Source organism: Zingiber officinale, chromosome 3B (genome assembly GCF_018446385.1).
Source record: "Zingiber officinale cultivar Zhangliang chromosome 3B, Zo_v1.1, whole genome shotgun sequence".
Classification (NCBI taxonomy): domain Eukaryota; kingdom Viridiplantae; phylum Streptophyta; class Magnoliopsida; order Zingiberales; family Zingiberaceae; genus Zingiber; species Zingiber officinale.
Genome location: NC_055991.1, coordinates 12,280,752 through 12,297,213, shown reverse-complemented (window position 1 = coordinate 12,297,213; position 16,462 = coordinate 12,280,752). Strand labels below are relative to the sequence as shown.

At 36.1% G+C, this 16,462-nt stretch overlaps 2 protein-coding genes across 2 annotated transcripts in view; both read left to right on the top strand.

Annotated features, from left to right (window-relative positions):
- Positions 1 to 9,126, top strand: part of LOC122055916 (protease 2-like) — a 28,358-nt gene extending 19,232 nt beyond the window's left edge. The window contains exons 8-11 of the mRNA XM_042617606.1: positions 1,192 to 1,257; positions 4,034 to 4,082; positions 4,156 to 4,279; positions 8,820 to 9,126. Of these exons, the coding sequence (XP_042473540.1) occupies positions 1,192 to 1,257; positions 4,034 to 4,082; positions 4,156 to 4,279; positions 8,820 to 8,901 (321 nt within the window). The 3' untranslated portion in view covers positions 8,902 to 9,126. The remainder of the gene's footprint in view (positions 1 to 1,191; positions 1,258 to 4,033; positions 4,083 to 4,155; positions 4,280 to 8,819) is intronic.
- Positions 9,127 to 13,281: 4,155 nt separating this feature from the next.
- Positions 13,282 to 15,851, top strand: LOC122054686. Its single transcript, XM_042616125.1, has 4 exons — positions 13,282 to 13,388; positions 13,497 to 13,679; positions 15,481 to 15,650; positions 15,745 to 15,851. The coding sequence occupies exons 1-4, from the start codon at positions 13,282 to 13,284 to the stop codon at positions 15,849 to 15,851; spliced, it is 567 nt and encodes a 188-aa protein (XP_042472059.1).
- Positions 15,852 to 16,462: the final 611 nt, after the last annotated feature.

Sequence of the window (16,462 nt, the reverse complement as noted above, 5' to 3'; positions counted from 1 at the left end):
ATCAAGGATTAGCTCTAAGCCTTATCTTTTTACACTAATCATGCATGAATTCATTGGACACATCCAAGATATAGTACCGTAGTGTATGCTGTTTGTAGATGATATTGTTTGGGTAGATAAGACACGTGAAAGAAGAAATGTTAAACTCAACTCTTGACGGGAAAGTTACATCAAGGATTAGCTCTAAGTCCTTATCTTTTCAAGTGAAGGGTTTTAGTCTTAGTAGAATAAAGACAAAATATAAGCAGATCTTTTTTAAGATAAGAGATGATGAGTTGTCTGTAATGGAGAGTTTTAAGTATTGAGGATCTTTTTTGCAAAAGGATGGAAGGATTGAGAGATATGTTTTCCTAGAATATAAGCATAATGACTGAAATGGAAGAAAACGTCAGGTGTCTTTGTGATCGTAAAGTACAACTTGAAGGAAAGTTTTATAAAGTTAGACATGTTATGTTATATGAAATTGAATGTTGGCTATGACGCAAGCACATGAGCAGAAGATGAAAGTTGTAAAGATGAGAATGCTAAAGTGGATGTGCAAACATACAAGAATGGAAAGAATAAGAAATGAAAATATTAGAGAGAAAGTCGGGGTTGTATTTATTGAGGGAAAATTTCTAGAGACATTTAAGATTGTACATACATGTACTTAGACGATCAATAAATGTTCCAATTAGGCGATGTGAAATTATGACAAATGGCCATATCAAATGAGGAAGAGGAAAATAAAAAAAATTGGTTAGCAACAATAAAATAAGATAAAATTTATTTAAATTTAAATGATAATATAGTAGGGATAGAGCCTAATGAGGTAGAATAATCCATATAACTGACCCCACCTAGTGGGATAATGCCTAATTGTTATTGTTGTTATACAATTACCTAATTAGTACTTCAGAATTGATTACTTGTCTTTCCAGGAACTTAATATTATAACTTCAGAGTTGATTGTTGTTGTTGTATTTTGTTTAATTTTTAATATTATAAAAAAGTATATGCGTGAGACACGATTTACTACTACACTAAATTTGTTCTATTTTACATGTTCTGATCCTACTCTCTTGAGTTTTTTTGTCTATACCTTCTTCTTGGTGTAAAAAAATTATTGTGTTTGTCTAACTTTAATGTTTATCATTAGTAATGTTATTTTTATCCCTCAATTGCCTCAGAAAGTTTTGATGCTTGGTGTAGGAATGGGGTGATCCACGAAAGGAAGAATTCTACTTCTATATGAAATCATATTCTCCGGTTGATAATGTAAGTGCTGAACATTTTGCACTTCATTTGGTATTTTTCACTATTGCTGGCTCTTTTTCGATGTTTAGAGTGATGCTACATCATCATCACTATTTGTTAATCTATCACATTGAGACTTTTGTCTTTAAACATCTGTTATGAGTTTGAGATATTCGAAACTAATACCACATGCCAAGTAAACGTGTAAATCCTCACAGTTTTTTTTTTTTTTTGTACCATAACATTTATGAAATTATCTGTTTCCATCTAATATTGTATCAGATGTTTGAAGAATAAAAGATGGAAATTAATACAATTAACCCAAAAATTTGGGATGTTCAAGTTTTCTCTACAAATCATGTTACTGAAAATTTCTATAGTATAATACCAAGCCAATTCTATCATTCCAAACATAAGAAATGGAATTTCAGTTCTCATTTCTCAACTGAATTCATTGTTAAGGATTGGAACTAGGATTGATAAGAATTCTTTTCTATTACTGAATTGCACTTTTCCAATCAAATTGGTTGCAAACAAATTGTTAAAGAAAATGAAAGAATATGCTAAAGAATAAATTACTAACTTTCAAGTTGTTGAACTAGTAACCCTAGAGTTTCTGGAGTTGTAACTGGCCATGGACTACCGTAGCTGCTGCTGTCATCAACAAAGTGAAGAGAGCAATAGCTGCCACCAAAAGAAGTTTTGATTAAAGTTTAAAAAAATAAAATGCAGGAGAATTGAGAGTAAAGATACGTAGATTCTATATCTCTCTGGCTATCGATGAGACACAACCTTCTCCCTCTTCTTAAGGGAATCCTAAAGGTTCTGACTTCTTTCTTTTTGAATTAATTTGTTGGGTCAACCAAGATTTTTTTGTTGGTGCAATCAACTTCTAGTCAAGCTCGAATTGAATTTCGATGTTTGATCAATATGTTCGACATTTGAGCAGGAATTGGATTTCAAGTGAGTCACAATTAATTTGACACTTTATAATGAGTGGAGTCCTAACAGGTCATGGAGAGAGTTAGGTGTTAGGCATAAGAGGTGAAGTCCTAACAGGTCATAGAGGATCAGATGCTAGGCATGAGAAGGGAAAAGTCTTGACAAGTTATGGAGGATCGGATGTTGGACATGTAGTTGGAAGTCCTAATAGATCATGGAGGATTGAATGTTAGGCATGTGAATGAATGTTCAAACAAGTCAAGGAAGACTCAATATTTGGCAATGGTGAAGTCTTGGCGTTAAGGTTGATCGGATGCTAGATAGTGTGGAAGTCCTAGAGAAGTGAATTTTAGGCAAGTGTGAAGTCAACTGGATTAAGCAAGGTGAGATGTCAGCCTTACTATGGATAGAACTTAGGTATCAGTCCATTGATAAACCTAAAATCATAAATTTGGGGTTCATATAAATTTGTGGTATGGACAGTCGACTGCTATAGGATTCCTTTGGAGTTTAAACAAGTTTGTTGTACGAGTAGTCAACTATAAGAGTTCCAACTTGATTGATGATACACCTGATTGGTGCAGTCGACTGATGATATAGTGCAGTTGACTAGGCTCATTTTGAGACATTACAAAATGTTTTTTTAGTCGACTTTGAGAGTCAATTAATGAAGGTCAGTGAAAGTTCACTGGTAAAGAGATAGGTAGTCGACTAGTAGCTGAGATGCAGAGTTGGAAGAAGTTGTTGAATAGATAAAGTTAGAGCAATGCTTGAATTTTGAGAGATTCATCAGTTCAACTGATGAAGTGCAAGTAGTTGACTAATGAGCGACATTCAGCCAAAAGAGGGTTTCATGAAGATTTTGACACATTAATGCTTCAGGGTTTGCGGACTAGTGCTGTTGCATTCCAGAACCTTCAAAGAGCAATCAAAAGCAATAAGAAAGCGAACAAAACAAAGATTCTTTTGTTAAGTTATTTATTTCTATTGTATTATTTATTTCATTTGTGAAGGGGAGCCTTGGCGCAACGGTAAAGTTGTTGCCATGTGACCAAAAGGTCATGAGTTCGAATCCTGAAAACAGTTTCTTGCAAAAAACAAGGTAAGGCTGCGTACAATGGATCCTTCCCCAGGACCCCGCATGGCGGGAGCTTTGTGCACCGGGCTGTCTTTTTTTGTATTATGTTCATTTGTATCTTTTGTATTCTTGTTTGTGTTGCTTGTAAGAATAGGTATTGTAAAATGTTTCTCCACCTTCGGAAGGTGTTCGGTAAGGAAAAAGATAGTGGTGATTGTGATAGGATTTTAGGCCGTGGAGTAGGAAGTGGGGAGTTTCAAACCACGCAAAATTAAGTTGTCGTATGCTTGTATTCCCCCCACTAGGTATGACAATGGTTCACTTTTAGCTTTTGAGCCACGCACTGGAGTTAGCTTGCACCTAGCGCCTACATGTAGATTGAAGACTCGAAATTTTATTGTTTTGACTAACTAGGCGGCGGTTTGTGTTACCTTCTGAGCGCCTTGTGAGCTAGTGAGCAAGCTACATGCTAATTGTTGTTCAAATGGTTGCCTAAAGAGTCTGAAGCTGTTTGAGTGGTTTGCTTTTTTATATAAAATGCAACTGGTGACTGAACATTTGTCCTTGTAAATCATGTTTGATTTACTTGAGCTGTGGCGTCCAACTATTTATCTATTCAAAACACCCTCCCAAGTCCCAATCCTTCAAACAGCATGTTTGCATCTTATTAAACTCTAGACCTAAATCCAGTAATGTATATGTTTCCAGGAAACTATAATTTGCACTGCCTTTGTGTTTTCCTTTGAGTTTATACTAACATTGATGCAATCTTTACAGATAAAAGCACAACACTACCCACACATTCTTATTACTGCTGGTTTAAATGGTAATGTGATTTGTATTAGTTCTCACGTGTTCTTGCATCATATCATGTCTTCTAAACATTTATACTTTTACAGATCCACGCGTAATGTACTCAGAACCTGCAAAATTTGTTGCCAAGCTCAGGGAATTGAAGACTGACAACAATACTCTATTGTTTAAATGTGAACTTGGTGCCGGTCATTTCTCCAAATCTGGGAGGTAAGTGTTTGTGATCCTATTTTTATAAGCAGCGCTCTAATCTTTTATAACAGTCTCGTGCGGAAATTGAAGTTAATTTTATTCAACTTAATTAAAACTTATCGTACATCCTTTTACTTATAGATGATACCACATTGAGAAATAAAAGACTACTTATCAAATCTCCTAAAAACAGCAACCAACTAATACGGAAATATATGTCAAGGATAATACGAAGAGAATCGGGTAATAACTACCTTATATTGTCAAGGATCATTTAGGAGATTAATTAGCTAATTAACAACTATAATTATATATGGAAGTGTGAATATTCTTTAATATTCCAGACTCTCCCTTAAGGTGGGCTCTAGTTGTTAATTAACCCTTGCTTGAAGTAAGTCTTTAAGGTTCCTTGGTAGAGCCTCAGTGATGTTTGTTTGAAGACTAGTTGGCAAATGTAGTAACTTGATTAGTCTCTTATCTATATTTACCTGTATGAAGTGACTATTAATCTGCACGTGCTTCATTCTATCATGATATATTGGGTTCTTTGCAATACTAATAGTGATAGGCGGCTAATTATCACAGAACATCTTCATATTCTTTATAGGTTCTTCAAGAGTCTTCGTAGTCACATCTCTTCACATACATCACGTGTCATTGCTCTAAATTTGGCTTCTATACTACTTCTTGACACAACTCTTTCTTGCTACATCATGTATCTAAATTTCCTCATACATATGTGCAGTAGTTGGAAGTTAGATTTTTGATGTACTACTAATCTTGCCCAATTATCAACACTATATATCTTAACGATTTTGTTTGTTGATTTATCGAAATTTAAGTCATTCCTTGTGTTAATTTTAAATATCTTAGGATCTTATATATTGCTTTCATATGTTTTTCATTTGGGTTGTCTATAAATTGACTTATCATACTAACCGAGTAGTTAATATTAGGTCTTGTGTGGGATAAGTATATGAGTTTACCTATGATTGTGTTTCCCGTGAATCTTCTAGCATGTTCCCTTGGTATGACTAAGCTTGTGGTAATGTTCACAATATGAGTTTTGCTTTTTCTATCAATTCTCAATGGCTTGATTATGAGGCCCACGAGTAGCTAGGGAAAATTTTCGACTTGAGGTGTTATGGTTGGAGTCCTCTACATCACCTTTTCCGTGCTTTCTTCTTTCTGAATCTATTAAAAGGCTTCTGGAAGGTTGAGTTGTGGCCTCATTCCCTAACTGCTTCCTTGAACTTCATCAACATTTTTGTTGAACTCGAATAGAAATTTGTACATTCTTTTCTTTTCAATTATTTGTCTATACTTAACGGTCTTTAGGGCAATTCCATGAATATTCTTTGCAAATATCAATCTGGTGCCAATAACGCAGACTGTTGAAATATTGGGTCACCATCAAATCTCCTTTATGCAAATCATGTAGAATAGTTTCTATTTCGAACATCTTTGAAGTATTCTCCTTATTTGAATAAATCTCCCTCACTAGTTCCTAGATTTCCCTCATTGCCCCATAGAGGAGAAAATTTTCTCCTATTTTGTTGTTCATTGAATTAAATAATTAGATAAATAATCATTCTTTCCAATATCATCATCGTGGCAATAATTGTTCCCAGTGGGTTTATAACTTGTAATAAGGATTTAACTGTTGTCCAACATTCCACTTGGGTTGGAGAGGGTGGAATTTTCATGAGAGGTGAAGCCAAATGTTGTGGAGAAGGAACAAAGTCATTCATAGCTATTTCAATTTCTCCATGTATGGTACGGGTAATAACTAGAAAATATCATACAGCAACAGGTGGAAAGTCATGCATGGACATGCACAAACAATAATTGGAAGATACTGTGCGGGCGGTATGGGTAGTGGTTGGAAGGTGTCGTATGGTTAACATGTGGAAAGCGATGTACGAGTTTGTACAAACAATAGCTAGGAGGTAATGTTTGTGCATTTGTCCCTAAGATTTTTAGGTAATCAAATACTATGGGGAAATTAGGGCTAAATTTTTATTCAACTTAATCAAAACATATCGTACAACCAATTTATAGATGATAGCACATCTAGAAAATAAGAAAAGACAACTTATCAAATCTCTTAAAAATAACAACTAAAATGCGAAAATATACGTATATATATTTAGTTACCCATATCCTCTAGAGATTAATCAGATAATTAATAGTTGTAACTATATAAGTGTCTGCATTACTTGGTAATTACGTGGATTTATTAACCCCTCTCTATTCTCATTCCTTTCAAAATTATCCAGATGATACAAACTCTTGGTTAAGAAGAATATCATAATGTTATCTTTGGCAAAATTACATCTATCAAGTCATCATCCATAGAAAAAAGGCTAGAGGGTTAAAATGGAGTTTTATCAACTGATGCATTCTTTGGCAGCACTGATGCATTCTTAAGTCTATGGAAAGTAACGGGCATGAGAATGTTGGGATGGATGTAAAAACATATTAGTGTAAATTGGTTATTTAAGGAGACCTCCATATGTTCAAATAATAGGCATGTTCAAATAATATATATTTCATAGTTAAACAAGTGAGAAAAGAAACTCCTTAATATGATCTAAATGACTTAGGCAGGGTTGTAAATGCGTTGGATGTTTGTGAATAAGCTTGGTGTTAGGCTTGATAAAAGAATATATGAAACAAACAAGCCTGGACACTAGTGAGCTCAGTTCATTAACATTCATGAACAAAGCTCGTGAATAATTTATGAATAAATTTATTAACTTGTATAAAGCTTAATTTTAAATTTATTTTTAAATTTTTTTATTGAAATATATAAAAGGAATATATAAAATTTTATAATCATAAATTCTTCATAATATATTACAAATAAAAAATAATATAAGGTTCATGCATTTGATCAACGTTTTACCTAAATTATAAGGCCAACAACGATTTTGTTGAGCTCGATAAAAAGTTTGAGCTTGGCTTGAATTCAATTTGATTTTTTAATAAACAAGCTTGAACAAGCTCGATAATAAAAGAGACAAGCGCAAACATAGTTAAGCTCGGCTTGACTTAGCTCGTTTACATCCCTAGACTTTGGGATTGCCAGTGTTAGTGTGGCCGTGCATATAGATGGTAGCATAATGTCTGTATCTAGCTGACTCAAATAAGGAGATGCAAATTATTTGGGTTGTAATTATTCTATTAGACTAATTTTGAAGCTTCAACTTTGGGGGTCCTATGCACAATTAATGTAGATGGTGAAGCCTATTTGAACTGAATTTCACTCAATAACCATAATTTTATGTGTAGGACTATAATGTGCAAAACATAAAAAGAGAAAAGATGAGACCCAGTAAATAGATTCTCTAATCTCTGTTATTTCTATATTCTATTGCATAAAATTTAGATGGGCATGCAGATCTTATTATTTATATACATCTTCATGTTGCCTCAATTGGGACTTTTTTCTCCTTTTTGCATATGGATGGAACTCATCAGCTTAGATGCAGCCTGATGAGTTGGTTAAAACTAAAATTTGTAGATACCAACTGAAGTTTCTCAATGGAGTTTGTATTTAGTCATAAGTTGCTTCTTGGTCTCAATTAAAACTAAAATTTGTAGATACCAATGGAACTTTCTCAATGGAGTTTGTATTTGTGTCAACGTTTCTGTTAAAATGGGGAAGAATAACTTTAGTCATAAGTTGCTTCTTGGTCCATACAGCCTGATTATTCTGTGCAGAAAGCCTTAATACAAAGAAGGCCAAGAAACCGTCCATTTGTCAAATTTGTTGTTTCCATGTTGATGGTTTTGAAAAAAGAACATTTCTGATAATTGAGGAGGAAATCATAACAGAACTCTTCTAATGTTGGAAGCAAAGGAACATTTGTACTAAACAAAGTGCCGTTTGGTTTCTCTTTACATGGTGAAGAAAATGAGAAGATGCAGAGAGGGGGAGGATCATAGGAGGGGAAGTAAGAGGAAAAAAAAAATGAGGATGATGTTGCAACGGCCAGTGTTTTTAGAGATTCAACTAGATCGGATCATCCGGTTGAATTAATAACTCAGGAATCATTGGTCAATCTTTCTGGTTTAGGAAATTCAAGGAATTCCAATTGAACTGGATTTTGTGCTAATTTAAATAGAAAAATCACTGATCTATGGTCCTGATGATTCACTAGTTCAAGTGCCAGTGTGGTTTTAAAAATACTGGCAATCAGTAGAAAGAAATAGAGGTTGAGTGATTGTGATGGAGAGGAGCTCTAAAATTGCATGTAATCATCGTGTGCCCCTTATCCTGAGGGGAGAATTTGACTGTAATACTTATCATATTCTATGCATCAGAATGTTTTGAGTGAAGGAAACTACTTGTACAATACAAATATAGTATATATTTTATAATCGAGGGAGCAGAAAAGCAAACGCGAGGAATAGTGAAGAGATGAGCAAGTGTCAACTGTTGACATTGGTATTTTTACAGTTCGCATATCCAGCTATCTTTCAATTTTTTATATTTCTAGATGACGAAACCTAGTACTAGTATTGTGTTTTCTTCTATTTGTTTGGAGTGCAGGTTTGAGAAACTGGAGGAGGACGCTTTTACGTATGCTTTCATGCTTAAGACCTTGGACATGATCCCGCCAAGCCAGATATGATTCGGAAATATGAATCTCTCTCTCTCTCTCTCTATGTTTCCATTCTTTCTGTTATGAATCAGTATGAATATTGGCTGCTTGGTTACTCTAATACGAACGGATGATTGTGGGAGTTTTCATTGATCCTGGGTTCTGATGATATATACAATGTTAAACATAATCATTGTATTTTAAAAAGGTAGATTCTCTATTTTAACGGCCCTCCTAGTGCTGATAATCATTGTATATAAAGATTTGATGGTTCATTGGCAATTTTTTGAAGTCATTTAAACCAACCCATCGCTGTGTTGGGAGAAATATTTCTATATGCTTTCTTTTTTTTGCGCTTATGGTTTTGCTAATTGCCAAAGTCAGGGGGAAGCACACAAGTGTATGTAGCGAATATATATATATATATATATATATATAAAGTAGTTTTTCAGAGAGAAATTCCTACCTTATATCAATTCAATTTCAATGATCAACCTGAAGCCAGAGCATAACTAGTTAACTCCCAGGTATGCCAACTATTTTTTTAAAAAAACTAGTTTCCTCCCAGGGCATGTTTAAATGATCAAACTTCAGCCAGAACATTAATTGTTGCCTCGCAGGTATGATGCGATGGTAAGAGATGAGATAGACTCTCATACATCCAAGGTTCAATTTTTTTGTATGGCATATCATATGTTCACGGTTCTTGAATTATTCGTGATGTTGGGTTGTCCACTAATGCTTATTTGCACTTTTCATATTTATTCCAGTGATGTTGGGCTGTCCACTAACGCTTATTTGCACTTTTCATATTTATTCTAGTGGCAGGCAGAAAATTTTGGTACGATAAGATTGGCCATCTGTTAATTGGAATGAAAACAAACTAGTTGGTCCCTTAGCTGGTTGGCTTGGTAACAACATTTCATCCCCAAGAAATCAATTAATATTCTTAACTAAATATACTCATTAAATATCCAGTGGTGTTACGCCATCATCTTATACCTGCACAGTGCGATCACTTTGAAATAATAGCAAGAATTGAAAAAATAAGATTGTTATACATCTATATACATTACCATCGTTGAACAAACATCTCTAAACAGATCGTGCTTGGGCAAGCTTCAATTTTAATAGAATCTTTCACCATAAATCTGTTTCACCTGACATGGTTTCTTAGGTCAGCTTGAATTATAACGCCTGTTCTCGTATTTTCACGCATCGTTGCACAATATGCCTGCCTTTTTCTTCGATACGTCATCTCTTCTCTTCCTGCTTGTCCCCAACCCTCTTCCTAAAATCAATCATTCTCACACGTCTGCCGGTTTTCCTTGGCTTCTCATCATGTTTAATACTCGAATGATCATCTGACAAGATAAATGATCTTGACATGGAAACCATAGGGTTCTTGTAAGATGATTGATGATTAGAAATAATCATTATTAATAAATACTTATTTATTTTTTAGTTATTATAGAATAATTATTATTAAAAAATACTTATTTATTTTTAATTATTAGGAAATACTTATTTATTTTATAGTATTTTATATGTTTTCTTATTTTATGTGTTTTCCTATTTTTTACTTTGTAATGATATTTATATACTATGTATTATCATTAATAAAGTGTATGAATTCTATCGTCAACATGGTATCAGAGTGCTAAACTTAATAGCAATCTTTTTTTTCTTTTCTCCACAATATCCACCAGCCGCCTTCCACAATGGCTGTCGCTGACGACATCACTTGCCGGCTATCTCTCACAAATACTCCTGATTCACCTTCCACCCTTGTGGTTCTCAACGTCAATGCTCAAGCACCGTTGAAATTCATCATCTCCAATTACTCTGCTTGGCATTTATAGTTCACGTCTCTTCTATTCGGATATGATTTACTGAGATTTGTTGATGGCTCATGTCCTTGCCCCCATGCGTAGATAACGCCTACAGGCGCCACGCTCCCTCAGGCGAATCCTGATCATATTCTCTGGCTCCATCAGGATCAACTTCTCCTCAACGCTATTATAGGTTCGATGTCTCCTACTCTTGTATAGTTTATTTCTTCATCAACTTCATCTAGAGATGCATGACAGACGCTGGAGAGAACCTATACTGCTCCCTCATGTGGCAGGATTATGGCTTATCGTCAAAATCTTGCCAGCCCTCAACAGGGTAACAGATATATCACTGATTATATGCAGCCCATCAAAAGAAATATTGACACTCTTGCGCTTATGAATGTAAAAGTTAATTTTGATGAGCTCTCCATTCATGTCCTGAATGGTCTTAGCTAAGATTATTACAATATCTCACATGCTCTGTAAGTTCGTGGCATCTCTATTACTTTTGATGAGCTATTCGAGCAGCTCCTCAGCTATGAAGCCCAATTAAATGTCTCGACACCATCTCCATCTTTGACGCCGATGACTGCTCTTGTGGCTCCAGTAGGGATTTTTCGTAATCGGTATTCAAACTATCATGATGGTCGTCAGCAGGTTTCGTCGATGTCCCATCAGCCGCGCCTATCTACTCCTGGGTTGTCTGCGCGTCCTCCTGAACATCCAGCTATGTCCAGTCCCAATCGTTATCTTGGGTGTTGTCAGATCTATGGTGTTCAAGGTCACTCTGCTCGCCAGTGTGATTATATGACTGCCTCGATGCTTGCTTTTCTTCCGCCGACTCCTTCGCGTGCTCCACATCCAGCGTATAGTGTACCGTTTGCGCATATTGCTGTTCATTTTACACCTCCGTCTAATTCTCGGGAATGGGTGATCGACTCTGGCGCATCTCATCATGTCACCACTGATCTCACTACTCTCTCGTTGCATGAGCCTTACTCTGGGAATGATAGCATCGTCATTGGTGATAGTTCTAGACTACCCATTACACACACTGGTTCTTTCTCTTTCTCCACTCCATCTTTCCCTTTAGTTTTCTCTAATGTTTTATTTGTACTATCTATGTTAAAAAATTTGATTTCTATCACTGCACTTTGTGCAACTAATCCTATTACATTTTTTTCTTTGATTCCTATTTTCAGGTGTTGGATCGTCGTACGAAAGTGACACTGGTCAGCGGGGTCTATAGAGACGGTGTCTATTACTGGCCAAAATTTGTATCTCCGGTATCATCCCCTTCTACCTTTTCTGTGTCTGTCTCGTCATCTATTTCCTTATGGCATCATCGTTTAGGTCATCCATCATTAGATATTTTGCAATGTTTTTTGTTATTCTTGGATCTTTCGTATCCTGCGGATACTTTGTCTAATTTTTCATGCACTTCGTGCAATATTAATAAGAGTCATAAATTGTCCTTTCATAAATATAGTATTTCGTCTCGCGCTCCTTTGGATATTATCTTTTCTTATGTTTGGACATCTCCTATATCATCATTTAATGGACTCAAGTATTATGTTATCTTTATTGATCATTTTACAAAGTATATATGGTTTTATCCCTTACGTAAAAAATTGGACGTATACTCTACCTTTATTGCATTCAAAACTCTTGTTGAAAATCGATTCTCGATGACTATCAAAACACTTTTCACTGATAATGGAGGTGAATTCTTAGCTCTTCACTCCTTTCTTATTACTCATTATATCAGTCACCTTACCACTCTTCCACACACTCCTGAACACAATGGATACTCTGAACGTCGTCATCATCATATTGTCGAAACTGGTCTCACTTTATTGCACAAAGCGTCTATTCCACTCACTTTCTGACCTTATACCTTTGCTGCGGCAGTCTATTTGATTAGCCTCATGCCTAAGGTAAGTCTTTCTCACATGTCCTCTTTTGAAAAATTATTCACCACCATTCTTGATCTTTCTAAACATTGAATTTTTGAGTGTCTATGCTTTCCGTGGCTGCAACCCTACTCTCACCACAAGCTTGATCCCAAGTCAACCTCTTGTGTCTTCCTTGGCTATTCTCTCACCCAGAGTGCCTTCCTGTGCTATGACGTCACTCTCAAAAGAGTTTTTGTATCTCATCATGTTAAGTTTGTGGAGCATACTTTTCCATTTGCCATCACCTCCTCCTTGGAATCCACAGTAATAAACATTGATTCTGAGCTATCTGCTGCACCAGTCCTCTCGTGGGACCCTCCGGCATCGGTTCCACAACCTGCCACTAGCCGTAATCGCCCACAACCAACTTCTTCACCGCTATCATCGCCGCCGCCATCACCGCCTCTTGTTGTTGAGTCATCCACGCTGCCTGGTGGCGACCGTCCCTCTAGCCCACCGCCTCTCTATCCCCCTCTCGCTTCTCAAAACCAACGTCCCATGCAAACTCGCTCCAAAAAATGTCATCTACAAACTCAATCTAAAGTATCTTCTTCATACTAACCTTCCACAACCCTGTGAACCCTCCTCAGGCGCTCAAAGATCCGAATTGGGTATAGACCATGCACGAAGAGTATGTTGCTCTTGTTCCGCCTTCGCTAGACCAAAATCTTATGGGTAACAAGTGGATGTTTCACATTAAGAATAATTCTGATGGCTCAATTGATCGGTATACGGCTCTCCTTGTTGCCAAGGGTTTTCATTAGCGTCATGTTGTTGACTTTCATGATACATTCAACCTTGTTATTAATCCAATAACAATGCGTATTGTTCTTAGTCTGGATGTGAATCGGGGGTGGTCTCTTCGCCAATTTGATGTCAACAATGCGTTTCTTAATGGTTGTCTTGAAGAGGAGGTTTATATGGTACAACCTTCGGGTATGCGCAGTGTTGAGTTTTCGGATCATGTGTGTCATTTGCATAAGGCGCTTTATGGCCTGAAGCAGGCTCCACGCGCTTGGTACTTGGAGCTTCGCACTTTCTTGGTCTCTCTTGGTTTTTTCGCATCTCGGGCTGACACCTCCTTATTTGTTTATTTTTGGGATGATACTCTTATCTATTTCCTGATATATGTTGATGATCTAATCATTACAGGGAGTGATGCTTCTTCCATTGACGTCATAGTATATAAACTGATAGATCGTTTGGAGCGATAGAGGGGGGGGGTGAATATCGCGCTTTTTAAAACTGTTCTTTTCTTTCAAAACAAAGTCGTGCAGCGGAAATAAAAAGGAGACAAAGTATTTTACTTCGTTCGGAGTCTAGCTCGACTCCTACTCGAAGGCCCACAGTCCTTGACTGCACCGATGGGCAAAGCACTAAAATCCTTCTTTCCGAAGTCCTCGGAAAGAAGTGAATCGTACAGATACAAGAATGTTAAGATAGTAACACACCTACTATCTTATGTAAATTAAATGCAATATAAAAATAAATATACCGACAATAATATTTGAAAGACGAAGCTTGGTCGGCACGAATGAAGTTGCTTGCTGAAATCGTAGGCGTGAGCAGCTTGCAGAAGAGCACCAGAATTAATTCGAAAAGTTCTGTTCTGCCTCTGACTTCGAGCCTGCTTTTATAGATATACTGGAGGTTCGGTCGACCGATCCCACTTTTCGGTCGACCGAACCCGCTCCCTTCCTTCCTGGCTGAAGTTCGAAGCTGGCTCGATCTTTTGCATTTACTGGCATTCAATGGTTCGGTCGACCGATCATGCCTTTCGATCGACCGAACAGGATCTTTTCCCTCACTACAAAGCTAATAGACAACGCTTTTAAAGCGTTGTGTTTTTGCCTGAAAAAGCGTTGTTAAAGACACTGTTGTAAAACGTTTGTACCACAGACAACGCTTTTAAAACGTTGTCGTTTGTACCAAAGACAACGCTTTTGCAACGCTTTAAAAGCGTTGTCATTTTATGCAAAGGCAACGTTTTGCAACGCTTTTAAAGCGTTGTTTTTGGTAGAAAAGACAACGCTTTTGCAACGCTTTAAAAGCGTAGTCATATTTTGCAAAGACAACACTATTACAACGCTTTAAAAGCGTTGTTGTTTTTTACAAAGACAACACTTTTTACAACGCTTTAAAAGCGTTGTCGTTTTAAAGAAAAAAAATTAAAAAAATTATTTAAAAATCATTATTTTTATATTTACTAAACTATTATTTTTCTTTTACCATGTCTAGATTCGAATTTTACATATAATCAACTCAGTTAATGGTTTCAAACTCATAAAAATAATAGAAATCTGACATTGAAGTAATATTAATAATTAATTACATGAAAAGCTAGTAACTATCAAAATTTACACTAATTCTGTTTCAAAGTATATAGTGATATTCACATATAAAACAAAAGAGCACAAAAAATCTGTTTTGAATAGCTACAATCTGTTTAGCCAACAATCTGTTTACTGAATACTGAATACTGAATACTGAAGTAGCCAACAATCTGTTTACTCAAAATAGTACACTAGTTACTGAATTCATACGCTTAGTGTACTGATCAATTACTGAATCCAGACGCTCCTTAGTGTACTGATCTCGACTGTCCTGTATCCACCTACAAAAGTAGCAATAATATGTTTCAAGTTCATATATGAGCATTACTGATGGCTCTCAAAAGAAACAAAACAATCATCATGACTTTCTACCAAAAGAAACAAAATTTACACTAATCTTAATGAAGATTTTCAGATCCTTGATGTAAAATAGTTTTCAAATTGCATGCAGCTATCTGACTGCTTTATTAAACTGATCTCATGCAGCTTGTTCTTTGATCTACTAAGAGGCAAGCACATGCTCTCCCAAGTTTACTTCCTCCCCTATAGTGAGATACACTTTGCATTTTGCATAGGAGACCACTACCAAAGGGCTTTCATTACTCAAATCACAATTGCAGTGGTGGTATTCATCCAGATTCTGCAGCTCTTAGCAGGTACACATAGATGTTCTTCTTGTTAATCCTCCCTCCAATCCAATCCGATCCTTGCATTTGAAAGTTACACTTGTTTTTTTTTTTGTTTATGCAGTTTTCTTGATACTGGGCCGATTAATCATAGCGCCTATGATAGTTTGGTTCTTGCTTGGTTACAAACTATGGAACAGGGGAGATGGTCTTGTGGAGCGCTCTTGTTGACTACAACGGCCAATATGAGGAAGTGTTGGATGATGGTGTATAGTGGCTAGATCATGTCTCTAAGTTGAGTTTCTAGAAGAGGAGCCAAACTATTTGGAGCCAATAGCTTAGATATACCAACAAGAACCCATCTTCAGGGTGATGTGGTTCGCAAAGAACACCGAGACAAGATGGGAAATTGACTGAGCAGACATTATATATATCATCCTTTATTATTGTAGTTAATCCTATTCTGTGCATCATATCACTAAACCAAACATCGCAGCAACATCACATGCAAACCAACTATAGGTTTAGGAGCCTCTGAACATATATTTGGTAACATTTTCCTTTCTCTGACCTTACACAATCCCATCGTAGCTATGCTACTTTGTAGATGGTTCACTCTTCTCTGTGAAGACGTTGACCATGTCACTTCTATATTGTCTTTATCTCTTTCTTTATTTTTCTATATCTATAGTTTGCTCTGTATAGACTATCCATGAGCAAACTTATTAAGTTGCTAAAATGTTAAGTAACCTTTAATTAAGTTCACAAGTCATCAGAGTACTTAACACAAAACATGAGTCTCAAGGATGGCATTAGTTGATAATAATTACCTGTTCATCTAC

Coding starts and splice junctions, on each gene's coding strand:
- LOC122054686 (XM_042616125.1), top strand. CDS start 13,282: ATGCACGAAGAGTATGTTGCTCTTGTTCCGCCTTCGCTAGACCAAAAT. Junction 13,680..15,480: donor AAGCAGGCTCCACGCGCTTG/GTACTTGGAGCT, acceptor GATCTCATGCAG/CTTGTTCTTTGATCTACTAA. Junction 15,651..15,744: donor GATTCTGCAGCTCTTAGCAG/GTACACATAGAT, acceptor TTGTTTATGCAG/TTTTCTTGATACTGGGCCGA.